The sequence below is a fragment of the Schistocerca americana genome, chromosome 7 (genome assembly GCF_021461395.2).
Source record: "Schistocerca americana isolate TAMUIC-IGC-003095 chromosome 7, iqSchAmer2.1, whole genome shotgun sequence".
Classification (NCBI taxonomy): Eukaryota; Metazoa; Arthropoda; class Insecta; order Orthoptera; family Acrididae; genus Schistocerca; species Schistocerca americana.
Genome location: NC_060125.1, coordinates 596,850,505 through 596,876,853, shown reverse-complemented (window position 1 = coordinate 596,876,853; position 26,349 = coordinate 596,850,505). Strand labels below are relative to the sequence as shown.

The 26,349-nt window shown below is 41.8% G+C and overlaps 1 protein-coding gene across 1 annotated transcript in view; it reads right to left on the bottom strand.

Moving 5' to 3' along the window:
• LOC124623136 (transient receptor potential protein) overlaps positions 1–26,349 on the bottom strand; it is a gene marked incomplete at its 3' end in the record, with an annotated part of 258,350 nt that overhangs the window by 75,423 nt on the left and 156,578 nt on the right. The window contains exons 11-12 of the mRNA XM_047148927.1: positions 21,279–21,385; positions 6,670–6,803 (exon numbers count right to left, since the gene is read on the bottom strand). Of these exons, the coding sequence (XP_047004883.1) occupies positions 6,670–6,803; positions 21,279–21,385 (241 nt within the window). The remainder of the gene's footprint in view (positions 1–6,669; positions 6,804–21,278; positions 21,386–26,349) is intronic.

The following is a 26,349-nucleotide window of genomic DNA, read 5'->3' as shown; positions in this document are numbered from 1 at the left end:
CTACCAGGTTAAGAAAGGTTTCGAAGAACTGGGGAAGGAGTAGCAAATGAAGCAAGTGTCTGCAATTCAGGAAAGGAGGAAACTCAAAGTGAAATAAAATTAGCGAGAGAAAAATGAATAAATTAGAAAGGAATGTATTTATAAGTAATGTGTTAGTCAGTTGCATAGGTGGATGCAATAACATGGCAGTCATGGACCAAAAGATTGACCAAAAGGGAACTGCACTCCCAGTCGTGTTTATGGAGGATTGTAGTAGATATATGCCTGAAGATTGTTTGGAGAATAAGAAGAACAGTAAAACAAAGGTTGGTGGGAGATGCAAGCGGATGGGCTATCAAACCGTTAAAAAAATGGTTCAAATGGCTCTGAGCACTATGGGACTTAACATCTATGGTCATCAGTCCCCTAGAACTTAGAACTACTTAAACCTAACTAACCTAAGGACAGCACACAACACCCAGCCATCACGAGGCAGAGAAAATCCCTGACCCCGCCGGGAATCGAACCCGGGAACCCGGGCGTGGGAAGCGAGAGCGCTACCGCACGACCACGAGATGCGGGCAAACCGTTAAAAGAATGTGAAACTTTCGAAGAATTTACGAGACATTTTGGGAGTAAATACTGGTCCCAGAAGAAGAAAAACAGACGAAAATTTAGGAAATACCCTAAATATAGAAAGGATGTTAGAAATAGTAAGAAAGGATGTCGTGAAAGATTATGTTAACTGTTGGAACATTTAGATCAGCTGATAAAAGAAGAAGATCTAACCCATCACCTATATGGAAGACTTCCATCTGAAATCAGGAAACATGAGAGTGTAAGGGGATCCGATTTGTATCCGTTTTTGAGAAGGATAATAGAGGTAGAAAGGTGGTATGAGAGAGGAAGTTGTGGATTTAATAGAGAAGAAGGAATATACAGAAACGAAAGACCACAGTAGAAAGAGCTCAGCTGAAGCAGGAGTACGAAAGTGACCAAAATATATTCAGCAGAATAAAACTACCATTGTTAAAAGTTTCCAGAGAAATTAACGGAAGGACAGGAGTAAGCAGAGAAGGGAATATACATGTCAACGAAAACAGACAAAGAAGCAATCACAAGTGGAAAATGAAGGACAATTACCTAAAGAGGTTAATGGGTTAATCCAAATTTAGAGACAATTAGAAGTTTGTTAGAAGGAAAAGGAATAAATGAAACAAAAATAAAAAAAATGAATAAATAGCTGTCAGAAGAATAGGTAAATATTTTAGAAAATACGATTTTTCATAAGAAGGAGAATGATCTACAGGATAGTGGTAGTCAGATTAGAGCTGTTTCAGAAAATTGTATAATCTCATCAGGAAAGAAATTTTCTTCTAATTTCAAGTAGGAGAATTAGAATTTGAGCATAGATTTCTTGTATAGCTTGACTGACTGTGAATATAATACTATGTATGAATTTTTTGATGAGGAATAAACGTGGATTATACCGAGAAAATAACTGTTTAAAGGTGAAAAGAAAAGTAGAAGTGTATAAAATAGATTTTGTAAAGATAATTACAGCTAATGAACTGGTTTTGGGAAAAAATGAAATCAGTTCTATGCACATGGGTTACTAAACTGAAGAAAGGGATGATTTGGAAAACATGGAAGAAAGTGATGAAAATAAGACCACAGCCAAAGAAAAAGAGAGGATGTAACAAATTACAGAAGTATCACAAGAACAAAGAGCAGAATTGGAAGATCTAATAAGGAGAAAAATGAAGGTATGCTTAGACAGATCTTGTCAAGTGTTTGATTACAAATGTCATTTGACGATCATAGAAAATGGGCCGATTTTTTTAAGCCTTATCCTGTGCAAGTGGTGAAAAAGAAAGCATTAGCTAAAGAACCGGAGGAGATGATGAAGTGGTGAGTAATTGAACAAAGTCTCAGCAAATGTAAAACTCCCCTGATGGTTGTAGGGAAAAGTGGTGGGAATGTACGATTAGTTTTTGATTATATGAGGCTGAATGCTATTGTACAAAATAAACTGATCGACCAGGAAACATTGACAAAAGTATAAGAAAGTTCCAGGTAAATTCCTGACTACTTTAGATGCGACGTCTGCTACTGGCAAGAACCACTGGTGAAAGAAGATAGGAAGTACACAGCATTCCTATTTGGTGGCAAATGTCACCAATTTAAAAATCTACTTGTGGATTGAATATATTAATGTCTGTGCTCCTAAGGGCTCGGTATAGAGATTTGACCACGGAATATTAATAACTAAATGAATTTGGGAGGAACATTGTTCCTAGTTGAAAGAAGCATTACAGCTTTGCAAAGACGAATCATGACTTTAAATCGTTTGATATTAGAATTTATGAGAAAGAGAGTGACATTTCTTGGTGACACTGTATCAGAGAAAAAAAATTAAAAAATACCCTGATAAAAGTAAAGCTATTAAAGAGTGTCCCTCACCTGGAACAATAAGCAATTGAAATTTCTTTTAGGAATATGTAGATTCTACTGAAAATACTTACACACTCAAGCTTTTAAAAACCCAGATTTAACGAATCTTTTAAAGTTTAACATTTGTTTTGAGCGAGCAGAGCCAAAAACCCTTTGATGATTTGAAGGATGAATTGGCCAAAGAAAACAGACTGTGCCACATAGACTTTACACAAACTTTCTGTCTCAGAAGTGACTACAGCAGAGTTGAAATTTGAGCAGAACTCTCCCTATTCACAAATAATTGAAAGATGGAAGAACATAAGACTCTAGTGTTTGAGACTTATATTTTATCACCGAGCGAGGTGGCACAGTGATTAGCACACTGGGCTCGCCTTTGGGAGAACGATGGTTCAAACCATCCTGATTTAGGTTTTCTGTGATATCCCTAAATCGCTTCAGGTAAATGCTAGGATGATTCCTTTGAAAGGGCACAGCCGACTTCTCTCCCCATCCTTCCCTAATCTGATGGTACCGATGACCATGCTGTTGGATCCCCTTCCCCCAAATAAACCAACCAACCATCTTATATCAAAAAATGAAGGAACTATAATACAACTGAAAGGGAAGCTTTAGCGATAGTACAGGAATTCTAGAAGTTCTATTATTATCTGTGGGGAATTAGACTCTGTAGTTCACTGATTAAAAGACATAAACTTTCTTGAAGGACTATATACTGACGCACAGACATCTGAATAGATGGACACTGCTCTTTCAACAACTTAGATGTGGGTTGTGTGTATAAAAGGTAACCAAAACAAAAACAGATGCTTTGTCAACATTATCATTTACTATTAAAGATGATAAAGATTGTGGAAGAGAAGGTGGGCATATAAAAATGTTTAATGTGAGAAATGTCCCTGTGACTGCACAACTGAAAAGAAATTTCAAGAACATGAAGAGAAACCACAAGTAAGTCTAAACTTTGAACGTAACAATAAGTAATACTTGTAAAAAAGGTAAGTCGAATTACAGAATTGCTACAAACTTTACAATGAAGTATTGTTTTGAAGAAAAGAAAAAATTCAGAGCAATAGTTGATCCACCGGCCAAAGACGTGTATAGAGAAAATAGTGTTAGTGTTATCATGTGGGTCCTAAGAAATTGTAATCATAATGGAAAAAATTGTCCATTTCAGAAATACGATTAAAATAGGTAGGGACCAGATTATATCGTGTTACCGGTGTCAGCAGGTGAAGGTTATGAATAACTGGAGTATTCACTCAGAGTATGTATTGGACGTAGTTGTAGTGTATTTATATTGTACCTTGCTCAAATGAAGAAGTGTATTTTGTCACATTTCAGTAGTTCTTGATGTGTTTTCGAAATTTATAAAGTTGTATTTTCTAAAGAAACTAAGAACTGCACTTGTTCTCAGACTGAAGAAGACGAATTCATTTCTAAAATATGGCAAACCAGAATGGATGGTAGCAGTCAATGAGATCCAATTTACGTCAAAGATATGGAAGGAAGAGATGGCACACAGTGATGTAAAAATGGTAGTATTTCACCTTACCATCTAGCAACTAATCTTGCTAAAAGAGGTATGAGGAAGATAGGTAAATTGTGCAGGACATGTTGCAGCAAAAGACCTTGTACCTGGAGCGATGTTATATTGGATAGTGAAGGAGAACTAAATAACATAGTTTATGAGAGTAAAAATTTTACACCTAGAGATGTAATGATGGATGATAGGGATCCAACTCTAATTGAATAAAATATGGATTACCTACTGTGTAAAGAAATGAGCTGAGAAGGTGAGAAGAAGCTAATGAAAAGTAACACAGACAAGAAGATAACGAGGAGGCAACAGAGATACGATCAAAAATAAAGGGAACGAAATATGAAATTGGAGATTTCGTTCTGGTCAGAACCCATAAGAAGTTTAAGAAAATTGATGCAGATGTATCAGAATTCTTCGTCATTTACCAAGGATCGTACCAGGTAGATGATGTTTCTCATCCTAAGACATATCATCAGGTTTATCCACATCAAGGGAAAGTTGTAAAGAACATAGTAGAATTGAAACCGTACACACCTAGAAGGGAAAATCGGAAGGAAAGGGTGAATAGTCTATTGGATGTGAGAACACTATAATAGGCAGTTCAATGAAAGCGATTAAGAGGGAAAAAAGTAAGTAAACTATTTATTATTTCAAAAGTAATCGCCATAACTCTAAATATACTTATTCCACTGTGAGACAAGACGGTCAATGTCTTCATGGAAAAATGTTTGTGGTTGCCAACAGAACAATGATTCTAACGCGACATTCACCTCCTCATCCAAAGAAAATCTGTGGCCTCGAATATCTTCCCTCGGGGCATCAAAAATTTGGAAATCGCGTGGGGAGGGATCTGAACGGTATGGAGGATGCCTAAGGGTTTCACGGTGAAATTTCCGCAAATTAGTCGAAAGAACGTCAGCAATATATGGGCAGGTCCACATGTTCACAAGGTTGTTTTGACTACGCTGTAGAAGTGGAAAGGCTAAGGAAACCCGATCCCTATGAAGGAGAACGCCTCATATTAGTAAAGCTGTTGCTGGGAGTAAAAGTTAAAAAGATTGGGGATGAGTAGCTTCTGTCTGGCTCTGAAGCAGATGATAGAGGGAATGAATACTTATGTGGTAGACTGAGAAATCATTCACGAAGTTGCCAAATATACATTTTTAGAATCTATAGTAATTAAAAGCAGTTCCTGCACTGAGGAAATGAGAAAAAGGGTACAAGTTGGAGAAGACGCTAAAATTAAATTAAACAGATTGTTAAAGGAAAGAAGCTGTCATCACCGGCCAAAATAAAAATGGCTGAAACTTTAATCTTTCCCATTGCTTTGTACCGTTGTGAGTCACTGACAATGTATCAATGTGAGGAAAGAGTTCAAGATATAATTGTTGTAAAAATTGGTCTTGGGTTAGAAGTACTGTAAGAGTTAAGTTTATATTTTAAGCATTATCTAGTAGAACTGTTAGATAAATATATTTAGTGAATGATTACCTTTAGTTAGTAGAATTAAGTGGTTGGAAATCTGAAGAGAAGTGTACGGGTGGTTATTGCTTCAACAAAAGGACTACTCTGGGTAGATGTAACGACTAATGATTAGATGAAAAGGACTGACCATACTGTGTCTGTCATTGAATTAAGACCAGTTGAACTGTTACTGTTATGTACTGTTGAAACGATTGTTTAGATACGAATAATACTATTAAGTGGATGTTTTCTTTATATGAAAATATGTTTACTTTATGTGCAAAGCTGTAGTTATTTAAAGGGTGAGAGTAACTGACAGAAACTTGATATTCTCAGATTTCGAAAATGTGGAAACAAAGAATTTTTTTGATGCTTTGAAAGAAATTGAGAACATTATCAATATAAATAACGAAACTAACATAAAATGAAAATTATTGTAGAGTTTAAGAGATTATGCATGGTGGTGTTGAAAATTTAGAAAAATAAAGAGCAATTACATTTGTGTTTCAAAGGGATGGGATTCATTGGGGATGGAAAGACACTGAAAGAATGAGCTAAAGACTTCCGCATGTCGTGGGTCGTGTAATGACACATCGCTACACCGCTAATCAGGGTCAACAGGAAGAACTGAACACGAAGGTTAGGAATCTTCTTTGTAGCAATACTTGGAGTGGTGATTCGCTCAAAAATACAAGGAAATCGTGATATATTACTGGCTTTTATTTTTCTTAACGTAAACCAGAAGTATACCAACCAGACCATTGTAAATAGCGTACCATAACAAGGTAATTTATCAATGAAACTAGTAAATGCGTAGTAACATATTGTGCAAATCATGATTTTTCAAAAATATTTAGAAGCTGTCAGTCCCACCTTCTTAAAATTATGTGTAAGATAACGTTCTAAGCAGGAGTAGTAAACTGTGTTTCATGAGTCCTTAGCATGGATACATTCGTCTTACTATCGTCAAATGCCAAAACTTCGTTAAATAATTGAACTGGGTTGGGGAAATTTGTAAGTGAACTTTAGTGGTTCTAGTGTTTCCTCTTCACACACGCATCGAATGTAAGACAGACATATATAAGTAAACTCCTTGAAAAATCGTATATGTACGTATCACGGTAGCTTGTCAATGAATTTTTGATTCCAAATGTACATACACACAGTGCAACTGTAGAGCAGAGATATGGAGCGACTACAGTGGCAGTGGCAGTGGGGAGGAACCTTACCACACCCAAAGGCGAACAGCACCAGCGTGTAGATGAAGAAGAACTTGATGATGTCTATGATCATGCGGCCCAAGGAGATCTGCAACGGCCCCAGGTGCGGGTTGACGCTGAAGATGTGCACCAACTTCAGGAAACTGCAACAGCCAGGCAACAGCGCCCCAATTAATTCTGAAATTTTTCTGGTGGGGCTGCAGCACATGACAGTCCCAAAAAGAGCAATTGTTCAGAGCAGTATATTTGTGGGCAGTGTGGGAGAAATACTTGAAACGTAAAATGATTGTGCGGTATTAGTTGATATCGATTCGTTTGTATTGATTCTGTTAGATAGTAACACACCCAATGAAGTAAGCTTCCAGTCAAGCTGTAGCGAATCGCGGATTCTGCTTCGTAGCCGCAGTGCACTAGAGATGGGAAACAGAAGATTATAAAGATGGCAACCTTACCGCTACATTCGCTTTCATATTGCGAGAGTTCTTCATTATGAGAAAAAAACATCTGGCATCCCACTTAACGGAGCAGGTTACGAGTTCTGGAAGCAGCAGTAAATATCTGCATGGTGCGTGATTTTTTAAAGTAAGTTACTACCGGATACCAATAAAATCCAGGCCATCTAAAGATTTTTTATACCATGGCGTACATGATACTTGAAACATTTTCTAAGATTTTATATGGTTCCATTTAGTTTTTTAGGATCCTGGGAGGGTACTAGGTCTAAGACACCTGGTAACTGAACGAGTTCTCAAATATAGCTCACAGAAAGAAAGCAGCATTAGCGTTTCATCTACGCCTGCTGCTGCAGTGCAGTGTGGTGCCTAGAATCAACTGGTTTTGTTCAGTCAAAGAAGGTACTCAGAGTCTTCAAGTGCTCTTTTAATCTCTCAAAGCTTTACTCACTGTCTTCAAGTATTTTTTAATATCTCTGAACATTACACAGGAGAGGATAAACAGAATTTTCTGTCGATGATCGCGTTTTGTAAGAAAACTGTGTGAAGATGCTAATATTGCCTACTAATATTGGTTTTGTTCTTTTATTGGTATGAATAGCAACTTGCGAAGACTGAGTTACACAAGATAGCCATAAATCCTTCGGCAAGGCAGCCATTAGTTCGTCATCTGCCGGCGTGATCAATATTCCTCCATCGATACCTGCTCAATCCCACAACTTGCTGTAGCAAAAAGTGCTGTGACTGGCCGCATTTCTCACCCTCCACAATTATTTGTAGTGTGAGCACGTATTAGGACACTAGACAGTACGAGGTGCTGATAACTGCCTGGTGAAAATTTAAATTTGAGCCTACTGTTACATCTAGGGTATTCTCCATGCCGTGTTGCCCGAGTGGCATAGGTCGATCTGTCGACCAGTAAGTGTGTTAGAGAAGTACCAGCAAACAGGGAAGAGGAAAGAAATCTCAATGGTCCGTAACATCATCGGCCAGTGGTGAAAAAACAGATTACTTCTTTATTACGGCACAAAACTGACTAAAGTCGATGTTGCAGAAGGTATGGAACAGAGGAGACTGGACAGTTAAAAAAGGTTGCAGAGAGAGATAAACCGTATGTCTGACCGATGTCTCTCATCACCGATCTGTCGTCATCTAATTCTCCGAGATATCTGCGTTTCTCTTCGTCTAATGGTGGCTAACTGCCGTTATTTGCTGGCAAATTGACTGGCGATGTTGCAAAAAAGCTGCCTGGCTGCATCAGAAGAAACAACCATCCCTTACACTGTATCCTGTATATCACCACACAGAGTTGCATTCAGAAGATTTTATGGAATAATAGACGTATAAATTATCTTTTTTCCAAGTGAATCGCTCTGTGATTTACCAGTCAATGATTTTATGTCTATAAATACAAATTAATAAAGAATTTATTTGTTTTATTGTACGTAGCTTTTCTTTCATACAATTTGGTCCTGCGCCTGTGAGCAACCTTCAGTGATCTGACGTTCAGCAACCATTATATACAGTTAATAAAAAATAAGGCTACTACACGATTTCTCCCAGCGTGTGGCTAACAATGGTTATACTATAAATTTGGCACCAAATGTGGAGCCCCAAGAGTTCAATATAAACTACTCTTACACTTGCGAAAATAGTGCTAGTCAAGGAAAGGTTTTATGAGTCATTTCGCTTCTTATCAGGTGGTCTTTACCAATGATTATTCCAGTCAGTGTTGAAAAGTACGCAGTTATGTTCGTAATATACCTAGTACACTATGTGATCAAAAGTAACCGGACACCTGGCTGAAAATGACTTACAAGTTCGTGGCGTCCTCCATAGGTGATGCTGTAATTCAGTATGGTGTTGGCTCACCCTTAGCCTTTATGACAGCTTCCACTCTCGTAGGCAAACGTTCAATCAGGTGCGGGAAGGTTTCTTGGGGAATGGCAGCCCATTCTTCACGGAGTGCTGCACTGAGGAGAGATATCGATGTCGGTCGGTGAGTTGTGGCACGAAGTCGACGTTCCAAAACATCTATAGGATTCACGTCAGTACTCTGTGCAGGCCAGTCCATTACAGGGATGTTATTGCCGGGTAACCACTCCGCCACAGGCCGTGCATCATGAAAAGGAACTCGATCGTGTCGAAAGGCGCAATCGCCAACTCCGAATTGTTCTTCAACAGTGGGAAGCAAGAAAGTGCTTAAAACATCAATGTAGGCCTGTGCTGTGATAGTGCCACGTAAAACAACAAGGGGTGCAAGCCTCCTCTATGAAGAACACGACCACACCAATACACCACCGTCTCCGAATTTTATTGTTGGCACTACACATGCTGGCAGATGACGTTCACCGGGCATTCGCCATACCGACACCCTGCTAACGCATCGCCACATTGTGTACCGTGATTCATCACTCCACACAACGTTTCTCCAATGTTCAATCGTACAATGTTTACGGTCGTTACACCAAGCGAGTTGTTGTTTGGCATTTACTCTCCTGATGTGTGGCTTATGAGCAGCCGCTCGACCCTGAAATCCTAGTTTCCTTACCTCCCGCCTAACTGTCACAGTTCTTGCAGTGGATCCCAGTGCAGTGTGGAATTTCTGTGATGGTCTGGATAGATATCTGCCTATTGCACATTACGCACCTCTTCAACTGTCGGAGGTCTCTGACAGTCAACAGGCGAAGTCGGCCTGTACGGTTTTGTGCTGAACGTGTCCCTTCACGTTTCCACTTCACTATCACATCGGACACAGTGGACCTAGGGATGTTTAGAAGTGTGGAAATCTCCCATGCAGACGTATGACACAAGTGACACCCAATCACCTGACTACGTTCGAAATCCGTGAGTTCCGTGGAACGCCCCATTCTGCTCTCTCACGATGTCTAATGACTCCTAAGGTCGCTGATATGGAGTATTGGGAGTAGGTGACAGCACAATGCACCTAATATGAAAAACATATGTTTTTAGGGGTGTCCGTATACATTCGATCACATAGTGTATATTATCGGAATGACTGTGTTTACTATGGTTCGATGAAATACTTAATGTATCCTGCTCGTTTTAATTTCCTTGAGCTGCATTTGACACATTGTCTCGTCACATCAACTTGTACAAATCCTACTAGTCTGTTTGAACGAATAAAATTTAGATTTAGGTTTCTCCTGTCGTTGAAACGCAGACAATCAGTGTCGCGATTATTATAGGGAAACAAGGGATTCAAAACTTAATCGCACCATCATGATGTAGTTTTTCCGTGGTATGCCTAAAATGCTTTAGGAACACTGTCTACTTAACACCCCATCGTCTCCAACTGAAATAGTTTTCAACCGACATGAGACATTAAACTGTAATACTAATTTTTCCTTTTGTAAACATAAAATACGTTAATTGCACTCATGTCCATAAGTTGAAAAACCTTCCAGATTGACGAAAGATCATTCCATATTTTCGATATTGTGTGGACTGTGGAGTAATCTACGGTGACAAACGAGGGAAACACCTGATTTAGTTGGCACAGTTGTCCCGGGCGGTGCAAAAGTGTTTTGTTAGTGTGAATGAGTATGAGAAAGGACTTTATCAGTTCACTGTTACATAACATATACAGCTATGAGATGTGTTCACAGTGATATCAATTAAAATAAAGTAATATGTAAGGGCATAGAAGGAATTAATTGCTTGCAAACAACAAACAACAATTTTAATAAACAGAAATATACTTATGTAAAGACTTCATTGTACTTAGGTAGAGCTGAAGGGTTAACTCAAAGTGAATATGTGTGGTTCGCTCTGATCTTTGGACTGAAGGCCTATTAGCGCCACGAAGAAACACTGCTGGCCTTTAGAGGAGCTTGTCTATCATTGGGAAGCGTTACTTCAAGCCGTTGCTTACCCTCCTGTGTTGTCCTGTTGGAACGCCACCCACAGTGCATAGCAAGTTGTCCAATGTGCATGGCATCCATCTCATTATGCCGTATGCGGCAACTGGTCAGGTTGCTTTTAGTGTACACTTAATTGTTGCATTTCGTGTTGTTTTGTGGATTTCAAGGGTCTATTCATCGAAAGGATTAAAAATGTTTTTTTCTATATTAGAGCTATGGTGTACAGGAGGGTGTCGTCGTTGAGTGACTGCAGGAGGATACAAGATGACTTGGACAGGATTTGTGATTGGTGTAAAGAATGGCAGCTAACTCTAAATATAGATAAATGTAAATTAATGCAGATGAATAGGAAAAAGAATCCCGTAATGTTTGAATACTTCATTAGTAGTGTAGCGCTTGACACAGTCACGTCGATTAAATATTTGGGCGTAACATTGCAGAGCGATATGAAGTGGGACAAGCATGTAATGGCAGTTGTGGGGTAGGCGGATAGTCGTCTTCGGTTCATTGATAAAATTTTGGGAAGATGTGGTTCATCTGTAAAGGAGACCGCTTATAAAACACTAATACGACCTATTCTTGAGTACTACTCGAGCGTTTGGGATCCCTATCAGATCGGCTTGAGGGAGGACATAGAAGCAATTCAGAGGCGGGCTGCTAGATTTGTTACTGGTAGGTTTGATCTTCACGCGAGTGTTACGGAAATGCTTCAGGAACTCGGGTGGGAGTCTCTGGAGGAAAGGAGGCGTCCTTTTCGTGAATCGCTACTAAGGAAATTTAGAGAACCAGCATTTGAGGCTGACTGCAGTACAATTGTATTGCCGCCAACTTAGACCACATAGATACAATAAGAGAGATTAGGGCTCGTGCAGAGGCATATAGGCAGTCATTTTTCCCTCGTTCTGTTTGCGAGTGGAACAGAGAGAGAAGATGCTAGTTGTGGTACGAGGTACCCTCCGCCACGCACCGTATGGTGGATTGCGGAGTGTGTATGTAGATGTGGATATTGTACACCAGGGGAATAAAAATTCTTGCCACCTGGTGGGCGGTCTCTGCTGTTGAGAAGATAAGGAGAGCCGTTGACGCACGTTGTGTGACTGCAGACAAGGAGACGATATCAGATGCTGGGCTGGATGTGACAACTGGACGCCTCCACAGGACGCGGGATACCAGTCTGAAACGGACGACATACATTTTGCCAGGTGAAGGGACGCTTGTTAGAAATACTCTTTTTAACATCTGTGTGCCCTCTTGCTCAGATATTTACGGGAACAATAACCAGTACATTGCCAATACAGAGTGAAATGAGACGTTAGAAGGTAGATGGGAACTTAACAGAGGAGTTGACAGGAGACAGAACTTCTATTCTGAACTGGCTACATGGAGTTTGTGCAGTGAAGGAATTGCAGCTGCAGTAAACGTGCATATACTCTTTCTTCCTTGGTGCGAGATATGTGGGAGGTGAAAAATATATCAGCAGGATGTTGAACATAAATTTGACTGGACAGAAGAAGAACATAAGCTAGCCATCGGGTGTATGGTGACGGCCAGAGAAAGAACTCTGGAGAACGTGAAAATATCGTCCCGGAGGACGCGTCGTTGAGGCAGTAAGGAGAACACACGTCATGGAGACGGCAAAGAGGACACCTCCTGGAGAGAGTCGGGAGATGAGACGTGGGTTGTGAGTGTCACTGCCGCCAGCGCTCAGCCACCCAGTTCCGGCCACTACTGACAGATGCGTTCTGCCACGCCGACTGCTCGGCCACCGCCGCGACCGACGGCCGGTTGACAGCAGCGTGCTGAGTCAACAACACCCCGAGCGAGGGCTGGTTACAGCACTGGACTCCCACTCCGGAGGAGTGGTTTTCCTAACCCGCTCCAAGTAAATACTGGGATGCTTTATTTCAAAGGGATCGGTCGGTATGGTTCCACATCCGTGACAAAATCCGAGCTTGTGCTCCGTCTCTACTGGCCTCAATGTCGGCTGGATGTTAAACCCTATCCTCTTTACTTCTTCCTTCCTTCGCCCTAGGGAAGGCGTTTGTAGGTGAAACAACCGGTAGCCGGTTATAACAGTTTTCTTCGTCTCCAGTTGCGGGCCCTCAGACTAAGAGTTGAAATATTTAAAGTTTTGGCTGGTTTCGTTGTCTAGGGGCTGGGATACGTAGTTGCCGCATTAGCCAAACACTGTTGAGTCTACAGTATACAATATAATACTCACATGAATCGAATGGTCGAAGGTCCCTATCACTCGGCAATTGTGAATTTTGAATGTAACACAGAAATTTATAAGAAAGATTGCAATTAAATAAAATCTGCAGGTACTATTTTAACGACTTTAAATGATGAGTACGATAGCAGAAGTACCTTTAAGAATGCCATTTATTACTGTAAAACACTTATTGGTGTCGATGGTCCAGCAATTAAATAAAATATAAGTTGAATAACAGGGAAACAATAGATTCCTCCTTCACGTAATTAGTTATGAACAACAACATAGCTCGCGAGATATTCACTTCTAAATGCATACTACGTCTTCACTGCAGAAGCCACGGAAATCTCACAAGTGCACATGTCGGCTTTTGTATCCCGCCTGGTAGGCGGCGCGTGGGTCTGCTACTGTAAACTGAAGGGTAGGCCGAATGTAGGAAGTTAGTAGGAGCAGGTGAGGTAAAACTCTCGGTACAGCTTTTTACGTGAAAGTAAATTTAACAGAGGATATTAGTCAATGACATACGTAACTTTGCACTGAGGAGCACGTAAGTGCGAAGCCAGATGTCTCAAAGCTCACAGAAGTTACACACGCAAAATGTGTACTAGCTCGCCCACTATGAAATGGAAACAATGTTGCTTGGTCGTCTACTCGGAATCAAATGGGCAGAATCTGGAGCGGCGCTTCTAGAGCTGCACAGCGCCGGCTAGAGGGCGCTGTCGTCGGTGTCGATGTCGTAGTGCCAACCTAACAACTTGTACCTACGCCGTGGCATCGTAGCTATCGATACCACATCGGCAGTACGAAATACACTCCTGGAAATTGAAATAAGAACACCGTGAATTCATTGTCCCAGGAAGGGGAAACTTTATTGACACATTCCTGGGGTCAGATACATCACATGATCACACTGACAGAACCACAGGCACATAGACACAGGCAACAGAGCATGCACAATGTCGGCACTAGTACAGTGTATATCCACCTTTCGCAGCAATGCAGGCTGCTATTCTCCCATGGAGACGATCGTAGAGATGCTGGATGTAGTCCTGTGGAACGGCTTGCCATGCCATTTCCACCTGGCGCCTCAGTTGGACCAGCGTTCGTGCTGGACCTGCAGGCCGCGTGAGACGACGCTTCATCCAGTCCCAAACATGCTCAATGGGGGACAGATCCGGAGATCTTGCTGGCCAGGGTAGTTGACTTACACCTTCTAGAGCACGTTGGGTGGCACGGGATACATGCGGACGTGCATTGTCCTGTTGGAACAGCAAGTTCCCTTGCCGGTCTAGGAATGGTAGAACGATGGGTTCGATGACGGTTTGGATGTACCGTGCACTATTCAGTGTCCCCTCGACGATCACCAGTGGTGTACGGCCAGTGTAGGAGATCGCTCCCCACACCATGATGCCGGGTGTTGGCCCTGTGTGCCTCGGTCGTATGCAGTCCTGATTGTGGCGCTCACCTGCACGGCGCCAAACACGCATACGACCATCATTGGCACCAAGGCAGAAGCGACTCTCATCGCTGAAGACGACACGTCTCCATTCGTCCCTCCATTCACGCCTGTCGCGACACCACTGGAGGCAGGCTGCACGATGTTGGGGCGTGAGCGGAAGACGGCCTAACGGTGTGCGGGACCGTAGCCCAGCTTCATGGAGACGGTTGCGAATGGTCCTCGCCGATACCCCAGGAGCAACAGTGTCCCTAATTTGCTGGGAAGTGGCGGTGCGGTCCCCTACGGCACTGCGTAGGATCCTACGGTCTTGGCGTGCATCCGTGCGTCGCTGCGGTCCGGTCCCAGGTCGACGGGCACGTGCACCTTCCGCCGACCACTGGCGACAACATCGATGTTCTGTGGAGACCTCACGCCCCACGTGTTGAGCAATTCGGCGGTACGTCCACCCGGCCTCCCGCATGCCCACTATACGCCCTCGCTCAAAGTCCGTCAACTGCACATACGGTTCACGTCCACGCTGTCGCGGCATGCTACCAGTGTTAAAGACTGCGATGGAGCTCCGTATGCCACGGCAAACTGGCTGACACTGACGGCGGCGGTGCACAAATGCTGCGCAGCTAGCGCCATTCGACGGCCAACACCGCGGTTCCTGGTGTGTCCGCTGTGCCGTGCGTGTGATCATTGCTTGTACAGCCCTCTCGCAGTGTCCGGAGCAAGTATGGTGGGTCTGACACACTGGTGTCAATGTGTTCTTTTTTCCATTTCCAGGAGTGTATTTCTATCTGCCGCGATCACGCGCAAAACTCAACACTCTCCAGGTCTTTCCTGCGACCGTCCGTCGCGCCTTCCTGTCCAGCTTTCCCCCGTGTCCTGTGGCACCCAATGCTGCTCCCCCACTTCCATACAGTCTCTCCATTGACTTCGGCAGTCGCCTACCGCAGTAACGAGCGCTGTGATTGGCTAAAGCGCTCCTGCCATGTCTCCAAGCCAACGCACACTCACAAACATATTGAAATACATACAAATACTGGATTTACATTTAAATAACTTGAAATTAAATAAATGTTCCTATGGTTGGACGATAAACACGCTCTAACACACATTATTAAATATATAAACAAATTAAATAAACATGTATCAAAGGAATAGAAGCAAAAGTAGGCCAGTAGCCTAATGTCTCTGTGCTTTCTAAAACACAATTTCTTCATGTATAGTGTATATCGGATATAAACAAATCATAGACGAATAAATATATATTTATAAGCATGATGCTACCGTTTTTTCGTGTAACTGTGGAGTACTTATGGCCTGACGCGATCAATAGTAATCGGCCACTTTGATGTCCAATAACTCATGTACTATTCAAGTTACATGCCTGTAATTCATACCAATTTAGGTTTACACTAATAACTTTCTAAAGACACGTCATTCGACAAAAGCGGATGAACCGTTTAGATTTTGAAATTCGTTAATGGGTGTTACTTGTTCAATTTACCGTCAAATACTAATCACACCATCAGAATCATCGTGCAAATAATGGTAATGTACATGTTTCTCTTTAAGGTATCATGATTCCTCTGGCTATTATTAATTTCTACATGAAATGGATTCACTAAGTCCGGCATCTTTGGCACTCCCGGTATACAAATCTCCACAAAACACAGTCCTTGACACAGCGTCAACATGGAATTCCCAGCCATGCGGTTGGCCATGGCCGCAGGCTGGGGCTACCCCTCTTGCTCCGGCTAAAGTACGGCACCATTCGGTCGCTGACGAGCCCCGGCTTGCCGTGCGGCCCGTGCGGCCCCACCAACTCCAAACTTAGAATATTTTCAGGACACCACAACTCGCCCGTTACGTCAACAGTTTAACATGAATGCTAAAACCGTTCAAAATAACAGGCTTCTGAAACAACAGTTTTTCGGTTCGTTTTATTGCTGCTATTTCCAGCAATAAACATTGACTTCGAAAAAGGATTGAAGAATTCTAATGAAAGTGAAGGAGTAGGAGACCTCGATCGATATTAAGACGAGATTGTGGTTGAAATGAGTCTCATTGTCTCCAGCAAAGAGTCTGGATATCAAGGAGACTGGCGGTGCTTCAGCGAGGGCGTGCGCTCACAAGTTCATGACTTCCCTACATCCTCATTTTTAGATTGTACCAGTTTTTCGTCTTTAAGCAACCACAAAATTAATTATCCAGTTATTATCTCAAGTTTATAGTTGTTGTTATTGTTGTGGTCTTCAGTCGTGACACTGGTTTGATGCAGCTCTCCAAGCTACTCTATCCTGTGCAAGCTTCTTCATCTCCCACTACGTACTGCCACCTACATCCTCCTGAATCTGCTTAGTGTATTGGTCTGTTGGTCTCCCTCTACGATTTTTACCCTCCACGCTGCCCTCCAATGCTAAATTTGTTATCCCTTGATGCCTCAGAACATGTCCTACCAATCCGTTCCTTCTTCTTGTCAAGTTGTACCACAAGCTCCTCTTCTCCCCAATTCCATTCAATACCTCCTCATTCGTTATGTGATCTACCCATCTAATCTTCAGCATTCTTCTGTAGCACCACATTTCGAAAGCTTCTATTCTCTTTTTGTCCAAAATATTTATCGTCCATGTTTCACTTCCATACATGGCTACACTCCATACAAATACTTTCAGAAACGACATCCTGACGCTTAAATCTATACTCGATGTTAACAAATTTCTCTTCTTCAGAAACGCTTTCCTTGCCATTGCCAGTCTACATTTTATATCCTCTCTACTTCGACCATCATCAGTTATTTTTCTCGCCAAATAGCAAAACTCCTTTACTACTTTATGTGTCTCATTTCCTAATCTAATTCCCTCAGCATCACCTGATTTAATTCGACTAAATTCCATTATCCTTGTTTTGCTTTTGTTGATGTTCATCTTATACCCTCCTTTCAAGACACTGTCCATTCCGTTCAACTCCTCTTCCAAGTCCTTTGCTGTCTCTGATAGAATTACAATGTCATCGGCGAACCTCAAAGTTTTTATTTCTTCTCCATGGATTTTAATACCTACTCCGAACTTTTCTTTTGTTTTCTTTACTGCTTGCTCAATATATAGATTGAATAGCATCAGGGAGAGGCTACAACCCTGTCTCACTCCTTTCCCTACCACTTCTTCCCTTTCATGTCTCTCAACTCTTATAACTGCCATCTGGTTTCTATACAAATTGTAAATAGCCTTTCGCTCCCTGTATTTTACCACTGACACCTTCAGAATTCGAAAGAGAGTATTCCAGTCAACATTGTCAAAAGCTTACTCTAAGTCTACAAATGCTAGAAACTTAGGTTTGCCTTTCCTTAATCTTTCTTCTAAGATAAGTCGTAAGGTCAGTATTGCCTCACGTGTTCCAAAATTTACACGAAATCCAAACTGATCTTCCCCGAGGTCGTTTTCTACCAGTTTTTCGATTCGTCTTTAAGAATTCGGATTAGTATTATGAAGCTGTGACTTATTAAACTGATAGTTCGGTAATTTTCACATCTGTCAAGACCTGTTTTCTTTGGGATTGGAATTATTACATTCTTCTTGAATTCTGAGGTTAATTCGCCTGTCCCATACATCTTGCTCACCAGATGGTAGAGTTTTGTCAGGACTGGCTCTCCCAAGGCCTTCAGTAGTTCTAATGGAATGTTGTCTACTCCCAGGGCCTTGTTTCGACCAGGTCTTTCAGTGCTCTGTCAAGCTCTTCACCCAGTATCGTATCTCCCATTTCATCTTCATCTACATCCACTTCCACTTCCATAATATTGTCCTCATGGACAGAGCCCTTATATAGACCCTCTATATACTCCTTCCACCTTTATGCTTTCCCTTCTTTGCTTAGAACTGGGTTGCCATCTGAGCTCTTGATATTCATACAAGTGGTTCTCTTCTCTCCAAAGGTCTCTTTAATTTTCCTGTAGGCAGTATCTATCTTACCCCTAGTGAGACAAGCCTCTACATCCTTACATTTGTCCTCTAGCCATCCCTGCTTAGCCATTTTGCACTTCCTGTCAATCTCATTTTTGAGACATTTGTATTCCTTTTTGCCTGCTTCATTTACTGCATTTTTATATTTTCTCCTTTCATCAATTAAATTCAATATTTCTTCTGTTACCCAAGGATTTCTACTAGCCCTCGTCTTTTTACCTACTTGATCCTCTGCTACCTTCACTACTTCATCCCTCAGAGCTACCCATTCTACTTCTACTGTATTTCTTTCCCCCATTCCTGTCAATTGTTCCCTTCTCTCTCCCTGATACTCTGTACAACCTTTGGTTTAGTCAGTTTATCCAGGTCCCATCTCCTCAAATTCCCACCTTTTTGAAGTTTCTTCAGTTTTAACCTGCAGTTCATAACTAATAGATTGTGGTCAGAGTCCACATCTGCCCCTGGAAATGTCTTACAATTTAATGACTGATTCCTAAAACTCTGTCTTACCATTATATAATCTATCTGATACCTTCGAGTATCTCCAGCATTCTTCCATGTACACAACCTTCTTTTATGATTCTTGAACCAAGCGTTAACTATGATTAAGTTATGCTCTGTGCAAAATTCTACCAGACGGCTTCCTCTTTCATTTCTTATCCCCAATCCATATTCACCTACTTTGTTTCCTTCTCTCCCTTTTCCTACTCTCGAATTCCAGTCACCCATGACTATTAAATTTTCGTCTCCCTTCACCACCTGAATAATTTCTTTTATCTCATCATACATTTCATCAATTTCTTCATCATCTGGAGAGCTAGTTGGCATATAAACATGTACTACTGTAGTAGGTGTGGGCTTCGTGTCTATCTTGGCCACAATAATGCGTTCACTATGCTGTATGTAGTAGCTTACCCGCACTTCTATTTTTTTTATTCATTATTAAACCTACTCCTGCATTACCCCTATTTTATTTTATATTTATAATCCTGTATTCACCTGACCAAAAGTTTTGTTCCTCTTGCCACCGAACTTCACTAATTCCCACTATATCTAACTTTAACCTATCAATTTCCATTTTAAATTTTCTAACCTACCTGCCCGATTAAGGGATCTGACATTCCGCGCTCCGATCCGTAGAACGCCAGTTTTCTTTCTCCTGATAACGACGTCCTCTTGAGTAGTCCCCTCCCGGAGATCCGAATGGGGGCTATTTTACCTCCGGAATATCTTACCCAAGAGGACGCCATCATCATTTAACCATACAGTAAAGTTGCAAGCCCTTGGGAAAAATTACGGCCGTAGTTTCCCCTTGCTTTCAGCCGTTCGCAGTACCAGCACAGCAAGGCCATTTTGGTTAGTGTTACAACGCCAGATAATCATCCAGACTGTTTCCCCTGCAACTACTGAAAAGGCTGCTGCCCCTCTTCAGGAACCACACGTTTGTCTGGCCTCTCAACAGATACCCCTCAGTTGTGGTTGCACCTACGGTACGGCCATCTGTATCGCTGAGTCACGCAAGCCTCCCCACCACCGGCAAGGTCCATGGTTCATGTGGGGTGGGGGTGGGGGGGGGGAGTTTATAGTATATCAACAAAATTATATCAGGCAAAGGTGCCCTCTCTTCCAAGGAACATTGTGGATGTTTTTTACCTTACATGATGTCGCAAGTTTGTTGTGGGTCCCCCTGTTCTTAATCTTTTTAAATGGTTCAAATGGTTCAAATGGCTCTGAGCACTATGGGACTTAACATCTGTGGTCATCAGTCCCCTAGAACTTAGAACTACTTAAACCTAACCAACCTAAGGACATCACACACATCCATGCACGAGGCAGGATTCGAACCTGCGACCGGAGCAGTCGCGCGGTTCCGGACTGAGCGCCGTAACCGCGAGACCACCGCGGCCGGCAATCTTTTTAAATCAATGAAGCGTTGTACTTCATTACCACCGCACTTCGTAAATACTTCCAAACTAGGAATGGTACAATTATGCTATATATCGGATGTCCTAGGTCGACAGTGAGAAACTGCCATAAAGACCAATTGGGGCAGGTCTTGCGCACATGTACATTCAGTGTCTTCCTTCCTTTTCACGAGCAAAAGAAAGTCGTAAATTGTATTTGTAGAGCTTTGGTCCAAAAGGATGTTTTGTTTATGAAAATAAATGTTTGTGATTAATTCCCCTACGTTCTGTCAGTCATTGTTCCTTATCCTTTCATAGAATATGCAATTGCCGCACTTAGTTGCAATCTAAGACGGTGTAATTCCTTTTATTGAATATGCAAATCCCACACTCAAGTGCAATTTAAAACACTATGATTTCTTTCGTTTCATATGCAAGTGCCATTCTCAAGTGCAGCCTAATATGTTGTAACCATTTCGATCATTACAGTGTAGCTGTAGATGCAGATCATCTGAACTAGTATTTGGAACGGGAGGAGTAAGAAACAGCCCAGTCATATTGATTTAGGTTTTCTAATTTACAAATTTCACATGCTTAATGCTTACCAAATACATACATCAGAGAAAATTTGAAAATGGGATCATATATGCTTGAGCAGGTGTCAATTTGTCGGTCAAGGGAAGCAATCAGCTAGGAGTTTCGAAACCGCTTGTTCACGTGTACTAGACAACTGGAAGGGAGATGTGAGACCAGGGCTCACCTGAATATCATTCCAGCGGCGAACGCGCCTTCGGACAGCAGCATGGGGTCGAAGGGGTGCCACTTCTCGCGAGGGTACCAGGGCTCCATGCCCTGGCTGTACTCCCGCTGAAACACACAAACACACACATTCACCATCGATGTTAAAGAAGTAATTTCATCTCTCAGATTCTGAAAGGTTTTCTGTCATCCGAATAATACGCTGTTTCGTTTTATTAGACAGTCGCGAGAAACTGAGTTAGAGACAAATACTGTGTTAGAGACGAAGAGCTTGTTGTGGTACATGCTAATGCCATCGGTGTGACGTATGATCACAGGGTGGGCAAGACACCCTCACATTTCATCGTGGTCAGACAGTTGCTATTTGACTCAAGGGACACTCAGTCTACCTGCCACAACACCTAAGGTATTAAACGAGTAAAACTGCCACCTTAGAGGCTACTGACATGGGCAACCATGTGCTGATAGCACGAATTTCTGTAGACTGACTGTAATAACGGATAGGAGGGACACGCTGAATCATTCTCCAATTCAGTGCTGAAAAATAACAACTGGTACGCTGCTATTCTATGCAGAATCATTGCCTCGGTACTGCTGAAGCAACCATCTCAATCTTTTCGTTGCAGATGTTCGAAGTGCTTCATGCAGCATAAAGAACAGCGTGGACGCAGGAACACAGCTGTTGGATGCTCTATGCCTGTAAATAGATTGCCCGAGGCAATTTGTCGCTGTCAGCGTTGTTACACGCTGATGGTAGCGTGCGAGTGCGTCGAGAACAACATGTGGCGATGGATACTTCCTGTTGCCAAGCCACAGTTCGTTCATGTGTTGGACTTATTGTCGTGTGGCGGATGTGTACATGGAGTGGAGTGTGGCTTCAGATAGTTTTCCATCGTTTCTGATAGGCGAACAATCGAGTTATGGGCGACTGGAGCCAGCTACGACTAATATCCGTCAGAACCTAGTATGCTTGTAAATTTTAACAAGAGTCATCTTGTAAACACCATGAGCTGCAGAACCCGTCGTCAGTGGCATCTGGAGGACAGCGAATAATTCTATATCTTCGATATCTACATCACAGCAGTCTTAGATATAATATGTAAGTAATGCCGTTATGTATAAAATTATTATGTTCTAAATATCGCTATGCTTGCAATTATTCGTTCTTCTCTGAATCAGATGCCGCCGACGCTGCGTTCTACATCCGAACACCGGATTGCCAATTAAACACTTTAAAAGTAACTGATTGTGTTTACACGATGTCCTTCAACAAATGTCCGTTAATTCTGTGCTGAAGTTACCGGCCACAGATCAGGACAACCTCTCTACTTATTCGACGTCTCGTGAGGCCATACCAGGATAGAAAAGCTACCTTCATCATGTAGAAACGGAATACTACACACTAATAGAGGTGTCCCTGATTGTTTCTCTTATGAACGTAACCTGTTCTGAGACATACATGCTTAACTGAGTGAGTAAGAAGCAGTCTATTGCCCAGGGCTACACCAGCTTAATTTCATTTCTTCTGTTTCAACAACTGGTAATAATTTTTTCTTAAACCTTACTTTTATCGGTGTACCTTTCGTCCACAGTCTAACATTGTTTAAAGTTGTGATCTACCATAGTTTTATTTTAATATGCGGATTCAGAAATGCAGGAATTTGCTGATTACAGTATATCAGTGTGAATGTATACAAGATAATGTTACGCCTTCTCTGATAACGATAACTTTTATGTGTTGTGAGACTAAATTGAAACAACCACAATAAAATGTTATACTTCGAAAGTATAGTAAAAGATAACTAACAAAGACAAATATAAGATTATATAATACACAGAGAAAGTGTGTAAAAGGAGGGGAAATTAATAGTTTATCTCACGTTATTTGTAGTGAAGGTAGCCGCGCAAATTCCTTTTATCTTTTTTTAACAGTAAATGACTTCTTTGCTTCTCACCAGAACAATTTGAAAAGTAATTTCCGCCCGCATTCTGCACGAGAAAAAGCAAACGTAGAGACATCTAATGCACGTCAGTTACGTAGTCGTGTCCGGAAGGAACGAGTAGAAAATCACTGGTGACGTTCTAGTTCTAGTGATAAAGGGAATGGCTGCTGCAATCAAAAAACCAGACTACGCTGAAGTACATGCAGACACTGAGTTTTCGTTTGCGAGGCATTAAAAATATCAGTAATCCCTAGATATCCGAACTGAAATTTGTGCAGTTTGTGGAGAGACTGTTATGCTGTCTCGGAACGGACCAAGTAATTCACGTGGCCAGGCGAGGAGTGAAGTACTGTCTGCAGTCGTCGACGAACTCGTGAAAGACGAGGACGATCGGCTGTTACTGAATTACTGCAACGTTTGACTTACGTTACGCGCACAGATTTGTACGACGTAATAACTGGAAGATTAGACTACCACACATCTCGTGCTCGTTAACTGCCAAAATGTCTTTTTGATGACCATAAGACCAAGAGAAGGTGAGTTGAAACATTCTAGTTTCAATATGCATACCAAGGTGGTCACTTTACCCATTAAATTCTTACGGGCACGAGATGAGCGTTTCGTGCGTGAACGTCGAGACAAAACCAGTGAATTGACTGGGCTCGCACTGGTTCATCACAGAATTGTGTGAGTGAATTACTGTCTGACATTTTTTTCAGAAAGAGGTTATAGATACTGTCCTTTAGGACAAGACAGGAGTCTGGCTAATTCGGTTTAGATAACGAGGCTCTAAATCTTGTCAACGGTGTATAGCGACAGGTGAAAAAATCGAAGATAGTTAAAAATAAAGAACGTGCCATAATTTTGTCACATGACATGCTGCCATACTTGTTACATGAAAGGTGGATAACTTTTGAAAAGATTTTTATCAGTGGTTTGACTGCAACAAAATTCACCCCCGATTTTGCTCGTTGTGATTCATACCTCTTTCGAGAAATGAAAAAAATGATTTTGTCTCAGTGTTTCCCAAACGTTGATTCAAGCTGTGTCAAAAAGTGGTTAAGGTAATTGACAACGGTGTTCTGAAACTAGGAAACACAGAAGGTGTTCAACCACGGCAGCAAGTGCGTTTATATTGCAGAAAATTACGTTGAGAAGTGCCATGGAGTTCCAACAGCGCCGGGGGCGGCGTTGAGGATGAAGATATCGACTTCGCCTCGGCCAATTGCCGGCCGAGTACAACCCGTCAATGACTGGACAACAACGGACAATCCTACTTGGAAGATAGAAGAGCAGCTCTCGCGCACTTGGTTATAGATCATCGTCTGGGGCTGACTCAGACAGGGAACGTCGTTTAGTGAACTCTCAGAAGGGAACAGACAGTTGTTGAAAATTACATTTGCTACGTACTGTGAAGTTTACCTACGATTATTTGCTCTTAGCCATTAAGGGCCTTTCCTGTGTTATATTACAAGCAGTGTTGCAAACTTCATATTAAACTAGCCACAATGATAAGCAAACCTTTTTAACTCATTTGTGTGACTTTGTTGTTACTTTGTTGGAGTGTTGTAGAACATTCGTTCTCCTGTCCTGTTACCTGACCCTGGGGCATAGCTGTGTAACAGTGGCAGGGAGAAATTGTCTTAGCGGTGTACTGCACCAGAAGTCGTTTCACGAACTCAAAAACTCGGCCTGCGTTAACAACAGTTGCAACTCGGCATCCACAGCAGTAGCGAAGAGGCATTTACAAAACTGGCGACGAGGGTTAATAAAAAACAGAACTACGGTAGACTTGCGATCAAATAAGGTGGAAGGAATGGGTATAACATACCTTCGGAATTTTTAAGATTATTGACGGTAGTGGCACACAAACCACTGTTCAGTTTCGTCTGCAGAATATAGAAGCATGGAGACATACCATGACAGATGTTAGCCACACAATTCTGAGGACAGGAAAAGCAGATAAGTGTGAGAAGTATCACACAGTCAACTTACCAGTGAATCCACCCATGTTACTGACAAGGATAGCACACAGAAGAAAGAAAAAGAAAATTTAGAGTCTGTTAGAAAACGATCACTCTAGATTTTGGAAAGGTAAAGCTACCTGATTAGCAGTCCCGGCATGATTTTAATGATTAATGAAAATCAGCTTTGCTGTACAATTACACGATTATTGTGTAATCATTAAAATTCGTCAGCTGTGGTGCTCAACAGGATCAAGATTAAGTCCTGGCATGTCTGCCTGATAACGGAAGCAAGATTTGAGAAAAGTTAAGACACATTTAATAAGATTTGTCGGCTGTGGAAATGCATTCGAAAAAGTAAAATGCTGCAATATGTTAGAAATTCTCAGAAAAATAGGTGTGAGGTATAGGGAAAACGGGTAATATACAATACGATTAAGAACCGGGAAGGGGGAAAATAATAATGCAACGCCAAGAACAAAGTGCTCGCTGTCAAAAGGTACGAAACAGAAATGTAGTTCTCGCTCCTACTGTTCAGTCCAAATACTGAAGAAGTAGCGGTGGAAATAAAAGAAGCATTGGGGGCTGACTAAAATTCGGGATGAATGGATATCAATGATAAGATTAGCTGACAGCATGGCTGTCCTCAGTGAAAGTGGGGAAGAACTGCAGGATTCGTTGAATGTAATGAACAGCCTAATGAGCACACGCTATGGATTGAGAGTAAACCAAAGAAAGACTACAGTAATGAGGAGTAGGAGAAAAAAGAATAGCGATAAACGTAACATCAAAACTGGTGAAGGAGTTCTGCTGTCTTTGAAGCGACACGTGACAGACGAAGAAAGAGGGACAGAAAAAACAGACCAGCTCTGTAAAAGTGGGCAATCCTGGCCAAAAGAAGTTTACTATTAGTATCAAACATCGGCCTTGATATGAGGAAAGAATTTCTCAGAATGTGGGTTTGGGGCACAGTATTGTATGGAAGTGAATGAGCGGCTGTGGAAAAACCGGAAAAGAAGAAAATCGAAGAGTTTGAGACGTGGTGCTGTAGATAAATGTTGAAAAGTAGGTGGACTGGTGGGATAACAGCTTAAGAGGGCATCTGCAGAAACGGCGAAGAGAGGAACAAATGGAAAATCTGAGCGCCGCGCGGGATTAGCCGAGC